We start from the raw sequence: 10943 nt of genomic DNA on the forward strand, positions 1-10943 counted from the left end.
TTTCCAAATTTCTAGCACTGTTCTATTGATTGGTCCTACTGATGGGGATGAACAAAAATGAGTCTAATCCTATATCCAATATAATTCTATGTATAGTACTCAAAACTGTCAATGTAAGAAGTGTATGTATGAATTTGGGGTAATACTTTGAAAAACTGAACGCATTGTTCTTTGTCTTGTAAACTTCACTTGATTTGTCTTTAGATCTTCCAGTGTACCATCCACCATAGTTGTAGACTTCTAGTGCCAATAGTAACCCAAAAATGTCTTTGCACCATCCACACTAGGGAAATAAGGTGGTTCAAAATATATCTGACGCAGGGCATCACAAGCACCTAGATATGATGGACCCTTCATTTCAATGCTACCCATGGCTGTTACTACCAGCTGCTGATATGAGAAGAAAAACCTTTTCACCGCGGCTTCTATTGCCTGGAAGGCCAACAGAACATGTATTGTTGCAACATGATAAGCACCTGAAGTGTTATGTGAGCGAAGTCCATGTGAATGAAACAAATGCATAAGTGCCTCCTGGAGCCTTGGTCCACCCTTTGGATCAGCCTCAACACCCATGACTTTGGGCACCAGATGCCTTAGTTCCTTGCATGCATTTGTAAGGTCTCTAAGGGGGGCAGACCGAAGGCAATATGTGCCTGCAAGCGTACTAGTGCTGCTAATTGCCAACTGGTGTTTAAGGCAAAGGAAATCATCTGGGTCCATCACTAGAAGCAAATTCACAATTTCTGTGAGCATCTTCCATATCCTTTCAACCATCCAACAGTCTGTGGATGCTCCTACGAAATCCCCAGAGTCTATTCTTTGATATATTCTATGCAACAATTCTTGGCCTACAAATACCAAGGCCTCAAAGATCTGGAGGACATTGCAAAGTTTGGAATCTTCTAGATTATGGAACTGTTTATGTTGTTTTAAAGAGTGCAAATATCTTGGCTTGCAGATTCTATCATATTCAAGAAGAGGCTTACCTGACATATTTGGTTCCCCCAGACCTAAAGTGAAGGGAGTCCTCTGCATATGGCCTTCAATGGCAAGCCATATTCTAGAAACCATAGCTTCAGTGCTTTTCCATGTACCCAAACGAGGAAGTAAGCTCTCTTCACTTGTTCTGCTAACCACAGGTAAAGCACCAGGCCATACCTCATGGAAAACTTTCCATGAGAGAACACCACTACTTACTGACAACTGAAGAGTGGGAACCTGCTTGTCATTTTCACAAATCATTGAAATCAACTCAATCTGGGAACTAATTAAGGATTCAAGCCTTCTCTTCCATTCCTCTTTGTCAATGTAAGTCCTTGTGTCACAGAGGACAGACGAAACAAACCGAAAAGTAATCTCCAATGACTATAAGGCAGCCTTTGACAACCCCTCTCTAGACCAACCAGGCCATTCCTTGAATTTTCACATGGCACTGAGCTCGGGGAGATGCACATACTTGTTGTAACCCGCACACTCCATGGGGGAGGGCTCTATGGATTCTTCAACAAAGGAAAAATAGGATGCCATTTATTTACAGGACATATTTTTTCCCTGCAAACATAACCAGGAGAGTAAAGACACTAATGCTCTCCATATACCATAATCTAAAAAGAACAACATAATAATATAATAAACACTAAAATCCATTTTAAACACTAAAATTTTGAAAACTGGAATAGAATAAAATGTTGTTAAATCCTTGTTATATTTAAAAAGTTATATATAATATGTTACTGGACAGAAAACATATCTATTTGTTGCAACTCAACTTTTTCTGTAGATGATAAAAACTCAACACATAAATAATGAAAAGAGTTAAATAATGTTAACACATAAATATATATTTTTCCAGTTAACAAAGTGAATAGATATAAGCTAAATATACGGTGGTTGGTGCACACATAAATACATCTTAGTGTAATATAATATACAACTTTTATTTTTGCTCCCCATGCCCTGTAGCATGTATGGGACAAAAATTTTTGGTGAGGAAACTTTAATTTTTGTCTCCCTAACCCTGTAAGATGTATGTGCAAAAGTTACAAGAAGACTAGTACAAGAAATTTAGGGGATATTTGGTGTTTCCTCAGTTATGTTGTTCACAATCTGCTAGATGAAAGGTTCAGTTGGAAAATTGATTCGGGTAAATTGAAGCAAAGAGGAGTTGATTGCGGCCTTTTTAGACCTGGTTATGAAAATTGCCTAATTGGGTTACCCTGCCATGGAAAGAATCTCATCCGGCTTATCCCTATATATGCTATCAGGTTTTGGTATAACTACATGGTTCCCAACAAAGCCAGCCCCTTATTAATAAACCTTCTTTACAGTCCAATAAATATTTTTTAGAAGAAAATGTTTCCCTCTCTAATTCACTGCTATCCTTGTGTTAAATGGAATTCCCCGCATCCAATATACCTGCTGGATACCTTAATATATAGTAGACATAAGCTCATGAGATGGAAACAAGCTTGGTTCAATAATACCACGCTACAAAGTGATTCTACAAACTGATTTAAATCTCAAGGCCTTCAGTGTACTTACTTTTATGATTTACAGGATTATGATATAAATCTCATGGTCTTCAATGTAATTTTATAATTTTGAATTTGAAGTATTGAAATTACTGGAAATTCAACAAGCCTAAGACAAAAACAGAACACAAACAAGGTAGGACAAGGAAACTGCCAATACATATAACAAAACATAACCATTGCAACTGCCAACAAGAAGCCAGAGACAGCCCAAAGCATAGCAGCACTGAAGCTGCCCGCAATGTTAAAGACCCAATAATATGGACAACGTTTAATTGATCCAATCATTTGAAATAAATGAGTCCTACAATCCAACTTGACTTCATGTCCAAAAAATTGAAGCTTGCCGTCAACAATACCAGTGAATATGAAGTATGCAATTGCTTCACATCTTAACATGCTTGTAAAACTTCACAGTTTTTATAGCTTGTACCAGCATTATCAATTTCTAGGGCAGTGATCTGGTCAGAAGTTTGGCGTCTTATTTAATTCTTTCAGATTGTAGAGTCCAAACCCCTAGTTTTGAAGCTTAATCTTTTGTCATGTTCTCACATAAACTTTACTTTATAGTGCCAACCATAACCAGATAAAGCATCTTTCCAAAGACTGTTAACAGCAAAGAAATTCAATGAGTAAGAACTCAATTGTATCTCCCCGCCTTTGAAAAGCTTTAAATACATGCAATAATGTAGGCTTAATACCAAATACCACTCATACCAAGTAATTATCGAATAACAAGTTGACAAGTTGTGTTGATGCAGAGGTTAAAGTTCGGAACTAACATTGTTATGCTTGTGGGAAACTACAGTGAAGACGCAGTGAAGGCGTAAGTATAAATTGTTGAAAAAGGAACAAAATCGACTCATAGTTCACATTACAGACAGCGTTTCCAATCTGGGAATGACGAGTCCAAATCGCTGGAGATCGATTCCAGTCTTAATTACAGTAAATAAATCAAGTTAAAACGCAGCCAGTGTTACATCTGATAGGAATTCATAAAACCACAAACAAGAGTACCTGTAACACCCTGAATTTATAATTTTCATTGTATCAACCCTTTTCACAGAACCGCAAAGGGGAAAGCCCCACGTTTTTCAGTAGTTGTTTCATGAATTCTATATTATGGTTGTATCATGGCTCGTGTGATGTAATATTGTATCGAAAGAAGTCAGCTGTTTTATGTGTGTATTTTTAACACCTGATAAAATATTTTTACAATTGCAGAAGTAAAATTTAATGAAGCATTTGGGAAATATATGAAATTGCCCTGTCTTGGAATGTCAATTGGGCTATATGCGCTGAAATTACTGAAGATTAGGAGGAATTTCGGGCCGGCTCGGTTGCTACTGCCACTGCTAGACCGTGCTGAAAAAGTAAGGTATGCAGGGGTATACGATAATACCTGTATATGCACAAGACAGAGGTCGAAAGAGCATTTGAAATCTTCCATCCTCGAAGCGCTGCATGCACTGAATCACCTTCTGCAACCTCTCCTCTGTTCGCCGGATTTCAATGGTTGTAACCTCTCCTCTGTTCGCCGTAGTTCAATGCATCAATTGCCGGGAGGGTGGTTGGTAAGGTTCGTAAATGTGCCTCATCAATACGCCAAAGTGGAGGCCAAAGGGGAGGCGGGCAAGGTCGATGGGCAGGAGCACGGCAGACGACAGAGTCGCCGGAGCTGCGTGACCTGTAATCGCCAGAGAGGGATGCATGCCATGATCCATGGTCGAGCATGTAAGGGCGCCATGACGTCAAGGAGGCTGTCTGCCGCTGTCAGAGGGGGTAAGGACATAGCATTAACTTTGCTATGGAGGTGGAAATAGGAACTGCCATGTTGACATAGGGTTCTAATGATGTTTTTAGGAAAAGATAAGCCGGAAAATATACGTCTTCAACACACATAAGGAGAGATGGTCATGAAAATATTTTAGCTGTAAAATACGGGCAAAATGCAAGTCAAATTCCAACCTTGCTCCCCATTCTGATAATTTGTTATTATGACAAAACTGGAGGCACCAAGTATGTCAGTATTTATGACATTACTGCTCCCCATTTCCAGTAAAATTGACTATAAATAATGTTCGCAAAAAATCTAAAACATCGATGATTTAAATAGTCCCACTCCATTATTGATATTGCTTAGATTTTTATGTACTTTATGGATCATCATTTTGCTTTCCTAGTTGAAGTAGAGAAATGAGACTAATGTAACCATCTTATTTCTTATTTGTATAATAAATGAATAGATTTGTGGAAACATAAGCGAGTGGGCATCCTTTTAAGGATGGCCCAAACAATCATGTGACATAACCAAGTGTAAACTTTTTTGGATGATGTTTGAATCTTTTTAAACCAAGTGTTACATGGAGTGTGGTCCTTCCAAATAAGTTTGAAATAGGTATGGTAGCTTTGGAAAATAAATTTGAATATAGATGCATGCTAATTTTGGTAATAACAGAGACTAACAAAAAAATATAATATCAATTTATGAAATGTAAGGATAAGGTGTTGTAAGAAGAAAGTAGAGATGAAGTAATTTAAAGTTTTTATTTGAAATTGAAAAAGAGTTAATTATCTTAGTTATTCATCAAGACGAAAGGCTCATAAATGTTACAATAAAGCATTGTGCAAATTTGTAAGAAGTGCAAATGTAAAAGCATATGAAAAAAGGCCTCAAAAGGAGAAATCACAAACAAATGAGCTTCGAGAAGATATAAGCTACAAAGAAGAAGACGAATAAGGAACACAATGTCAAGATACAAAGGCATCATCTAGATTTGTCCAAAAGAATAATTTATAAAATCTATTTCTTTGTGGTAAAGATATGTAAGTGCAAACTAGAATACAATTAACAATTGGACCAAAACATGCAAACTTCTACCTGTTACCTAAAATAGATCCTAAAACCTTTATAGAAGTTCTCAAAGATAAACATTGGATTGATGCTATAGAATAAGAGTTAAATCAAATCGAGTAGAATGAGACATGGGAACTTGTTTCAAGGCCCAAAGATAAAAATGTGATGGGCTCCAAGTGGGTTATTAGGAACAAGTTGAATGAAAATGGGCAAGTAATAATAAATAAAGAAATAATGGTTTGTAAAGGCTATGCTCAAGTTGAATGTATTTATTTTAAAGAAACCTGTGCCTCAATAGTAAGGCTAGAAGTTATTAGAATATTTTTGGCATTTGTATGTTTCAAGAACTTCAAATTCTATCGAATGGATGTCAAGTCAGCGTTTCCCAATGGAAATATACACGAAGAAGTATGCATTGAATAACCAAAAAGGGTTCTTATTATAAAAAAAAACTGAGGAACGTGTGTGCAAATTGAAGAAAATACTTTATGGGCCAAAGAAATCTCCCATAGCTTGGTATTCAAGGCTTGATAAATATATAAAACAACAAGGCTTCAAAAGATGATTTGCAAGCAAAAATCTCTACATCAAGATGAAAAATGAAAATTGTTTAATTGTTGTGGATTATGTAGATGACATCATTTTTGGAGGCAGTACGAACGAATGTGCCAAGAGTTCACTATAGAAATGCAAAAGGAATTTGATATGTCCATGCTTAGTGAATTTTGATTCTTTCTTGGATTAGAAATTTCTCAATCTAACAAAGACATAGTTATTTCACAAACCAAGTATTTCAAGGATATGTTAAATAAATTCGAAATGGAAGTTTGTGCACCAATCCACACATCCAAAACCATAGGTTATATATTGAGCAAAGATGATGAATCTCAAAATGTATAGGTTAATGGTTGATAACCTACTATATGTGACAACATCAATGCCAAACATTATTCAAGAAATAGGATTTGTTTTCAAGCTACACCAAAAGAAACTCATGTGTGAGTAGTGAAAAGAATATTCAGATATCTAAAGGGAACCTTGGACTTTCGCTTGTGGTACTCCAGAGTTGATGATTTACTCTAACAACATATACAGATATAGATTGGGAATACAATGTTAATGATACGAAAAGTACAAGTGGAGGAGCATTCTTTCTTAGAAACATTCTAGTGTCTTGGATGACAAAAAAATAACCTTTAGTTTTTCTATCCACAATAAAGGCCGAGTATATAGTAGCAACATCATGTTGCAAAAAAGTTTTTTGGATGAAGTAGACACTAAGAGATATCAAGGTAGAATATAATTATCCAATCTCAATACTTTGTGAACACACAGATGCATTAAATATTTCAAATAATATTTTTATGCATTTGAAAACAAAGCATATTCCAATCAAGTATCTCTTCTTAAGAGAAAAAGTAGCATAACAGAATGTCAAGTTGGAATATGTTTCCACCAAAGAATATATTGTAGATATTTTCAGAAAGCCCCTTTCCAAAGAGACATTTGAATATCTCAAGTAGAAATTGGGAGTAATATCTATCTCATTTAGTTACTAAGTGATTCGGATTTAAATAGGAACGCAACAAATTATAGATATAACCATACATATAGAGATGCAGCAGAAATAATACTTCATTTCATTACTGTAAAATACTGAAATATGCTTACAAACAGAAATGGAAATAAACTAGCTAGGGCGATGGTAGCTTATCTCTGAGAAGAGATGTGGCGGCTACATGCCTCTGAAATGTGTTACAATGAGGCTCGAAGGCCTATCTATTGTTGAGAAACAATGGAAAAACCTAAACATCCGAAAACCTAACCCTAGAAGATGAAACGACAAACTGTGGGCCTTGTTTGGGTAAATTGGTACATTAACTTCCCGGGGTCATAACTTTGGCATACGATCTCCACTTGACACACACAATATCTCGTTAGAAAGATCTATCCGAGAAATACTACTTTGGGTTGCTCCCAATTTTCCAAAAAAAATGTTGTTTAGGGCCTCAAAACAGCTCTGGAAGTTCAAGACCCGAAAAACTGCTAAAAATAGTAAACTGTGCTACAATTAAGGAAACTGAAAAGCTGAAAGAAACAATGGTGGGTGTCCAAGTGGACTTGGCGAGTGGCCACCAATATCCACCTGGATCATTCCTCCCCCCTTAGTAAGTAATGGTCCCCATTGCGTTGAGTTCCTCCATGAGATGAGGAAACTTCTGCTGAACTTGGTCCCTGGGGAGCCACGTGCCCTGGTGCAGGAGTTGGCCTGCTTTAACGACTTGATACAATTGGATATTCTGCTAGCGAGTGTGCTTGATCTGTGTGTCCATGTTCCGATCAGTTGCAACTTGTTCCATGTAATCTGGATTTAACTTTGTGGGTGTGAGCTGTTCTGCAATGTCGGATGTGTCTAGTAATGGTGGAAAGTATGGCCAAAGGCGGTCCACATTGAACACTGGGTGCAGGCCAAGGAATGGGGGAATATTGAGCTCAAATGAATTGTCTCCCACAACCTTGGTAATGGTGTAAGGACCATATCGGAGTGATCTACGTTTCTGATAGGCTCTGGTAATTCGTTCCTTTTGCAAATGCAACCAAACTTTGTTGCCCACCTGAAACTTGTGTGGCATGTGATGTTGATCATGCCGCCACTTGTACTTGGCATTTGATTTCTCCAGAATGTTGTGGACCTTCTGGCGAAAATGTTGGATGTGCTCAATGAATCTATTTTCCTTATCTGTTTCGGACTAGACATGAGCCGAATCTGTGTGAGTAGCTGCAAATGGCATGGCCACATCAATGGGACATAGTGGCTGGAATCCCAAGCCCACCTGAAAGGGGCTGTGGCCAGTCGAGCTGTGGAGAGCCCGGTTGTAGCTGTGCTGAACATAGGGGAGGCTCTCATCCCATGTGTGTGGATGCTTTGAGTTGTACATGTGCAGAATGTGTACGATCATCCTATTGACAACCTCTGTCTGGCCATCAGTTTGAGGATGGAAGGCTGTGGACTTAGTGAGTTTGGTGTCCAGCATTGACCAGAGACTGGACCAAAATGTACTGAGGAACCTGTTGTCCTGATCTGAGATGATAGACTCTGGGATCCCAAAGTGTACCCACACTTGTTCAAAGAAGAGTTTAGCAGTGGCTTCTGCTGTGATATTCTTCTTGCAAGTCGCCACAATGGCCATCTTCGAGAACCTGTCGATGACCACAAAAACACAGTCGTTTCCATGCTTAGTAGAAGGAAGGCCCAACATGTAATCCATGGAGATGGATTCCCAAGGTAGACTAGGGGTAGGCAGCGGGGTATAGAGGCCTTTTTTCTTGATGGTCGGTTTGGTAATGGTGTAGGAAGTGCATGATTTGATGTACTTCTCGACATCCTGTTGAAGATTCGGCCAATAGAAATACATCTGTAGTACTGCCACCATTTTCTCGAACCCGAAATGCCCAACAGCCCGACTGTAGTGTGCTTCCAAAATCATCTTGGCACGCTCGTTTGAAGGAACACAAAGGTGACCCAGGTGGCATAACAGGGCATCTTGGAGGTGAAAATATGGAACATGCTAACCCTCCAAGAGTGTCTAGTATGTGTGGTCGAATTCTAGGTCTCTTTTGTAGAGATGTGGCCAATCAGAAGTCTCGTGCCCACAAGAGTTGAGCATGGTGGTTAATGCCATGATCGGTGGTCGACTGAGGAAATCTACAACATTATTGGTGATGCCCTTCTTATACTTGATATTCAAATGGAACTATTGTATGTATGTGGACCACTTCTGATGGTGATCATTCTGTAATTTCCCTTGGGTCTGTATGAACTGCAGGGGTTGGTGGTCTGTGTGGATAACTATTTCCTTCCCCAAAGTGTAATGCTTCCATTATTAGTAGGCCTGCACAATGGAATACATCTCTTTGTCATAAGTGGAATACTTTTGGACTGTGTCTGAAAGTGTCTCACTATGATATGCCACTGGATACTCGTGTTGAGTAAGGACTGCCCTAATAGCATAGTCGGAGGCATCTGTCTCGACCTCAAATGGTTGTTGCAACTCTGGAAATGCAAGCACTGGTGTTGATCAAGGCAATATTTCAACTCTGTGAATGCCTTCTGTTGAGATTCAACCAAAATAATTTTGCTTTCGCTCCTCCCTTGATGACTTGACTCAAGGGCTAAGTGATATGAGAAAATCCCAACATGAACCTGTGGTAGCAGTTGGCAAGACCTAGAAAGCTGTGGAGCTTTGTTAGATTGGTTGGAGATGACCAATCCCGAATGACTTGGATCTTGGCTGGATCCACATGCAACCCCGTTCATCAATAATGTATCCTAGATACTGAACTGGGTCATGCCAAAAGTGAATTTCTCCAAATTGGCGCATAACTTGTGTTGCCGTAGTGTTTGGAGAACTTGTCGGATATGGTGGAGGTGCTCTTCCCAACTCTGGTTGAAGATTAGGATGTCATCCAAGTATACCACTACAAATGAGTTGGTGAATGGCTACAAGATCTCATCCATTAACCTCATGAAGGTTGCAGGAGCATTCATCAATCCGAAAGGCTTAACCAACCATTCGAAAAGGCCCTCCTTGGCTTTGAAGGCAGTCTTCCACACATCGGAGGGTTTGATTGCTACCTAGTGATATCCTGATTTCAAATTGATCTTGCTGAAATATTTTCCCCCCTTCAGTTAGTCCAGGAGGTCATCAACCCGTGGGATCGGGCACCTATTACAGACAGTGATCTTGTTCAACACCTGATAGTCAATACAGAGTCTCCAAGTCACATCCTTCTTTGTACCAACATGATTGGGCTCCCATAGGGTGATGAAATCGGATGGATGTGACCTTTCTGCAACAGCTCCTGAATCTACCTCTTGATTTCATCGTTCTCCAAAACGAGCGTCGATGGATTGATCCATTGGGCAGTGACACACCTAGGGTCAGATCGATGGAGTGCTTGACCTGACAGTGTAGAGGAACCCTTGCGGGGGAGTTGAAGATGTCCTCATACTCCTCCACGACCTTATCCATCTATAATTGTCGTGCGGAGGGGCCCTGTCTTGAGGTCATGGCCACTGTATTCTTCTTTCCTTAAGGGAGTATCATCACAAAAACAAATTTCCCAATTTTGGAAATGAGCTTACTGCATTGTTTTGTAGTAACCAAAGAGATGGTTGTAGGCAGTGCTACCTTCGCTATCTTGTATAAATTATTTCCCAAAGTAACAATAACAGCACAGGGTCTTGATTCATACACAACATGTTGTTTCCACAAATATGGTTGTCCTAATAATACACCACAAACATCAAGGGGAGCAACGTCACATAATACCTCATCCGTGAAGGGCTTGATGTTGTATGGAAGGCGACACTGCTGGCTCACACGAAGATCCCGTCCTTGGTGAAGCCACCCGATGGTTTATGGTTGTGGATGTGCTATGGTTGGTAAGCCCAGTCGCTTCATGACCTCTGCTGAAATGAGGTTCTTTTGGCTCTTGTTGTTAACAATGAACTATAGCGGGGAGCCCTTTACCCACATCTGGGAGTGGAAGAG

At 39.3% G+C, this 10943-nt stretch overlaps 1 protein-coding gene across 1 annotated transcript; it reads right to left on the reverse strand.

Moving 5' to 3' along the window:
* Positions 1–240: 240 nt before the first annotated feature.
* LOC149181379 (nematode resistance protein-like HSPRO2) lies at positions 241–774 on the reverse strand. The gene has a single exon (XM_089414177.1). It carries the CDS (start codon positions 772–774, stop codon positions 241–243), a length of 534 nt encoding a protein of 177 aa, XP_089270303.1.
* Positions 775–10943: the final 10169 nt, after the last annotated feature.

The sequence above is a fragment of the Pinus tabuliformis genome, chromosome 3_2 (genome assembly GCF_031772625.1).
Source record: "Pinus tabuliformis cultivar Carrire ecotype Pingquan chromosome 3_2, CPIR1, whole genome shotgun sequence".
Classification (NCBI taxonomy): domain Eukaryota; kingdom Viridiplantae; phylum Streptophyta; class Pinopsida; order Pinales; family Pinaceae; genus Pinus; species Pinus tabuliformis.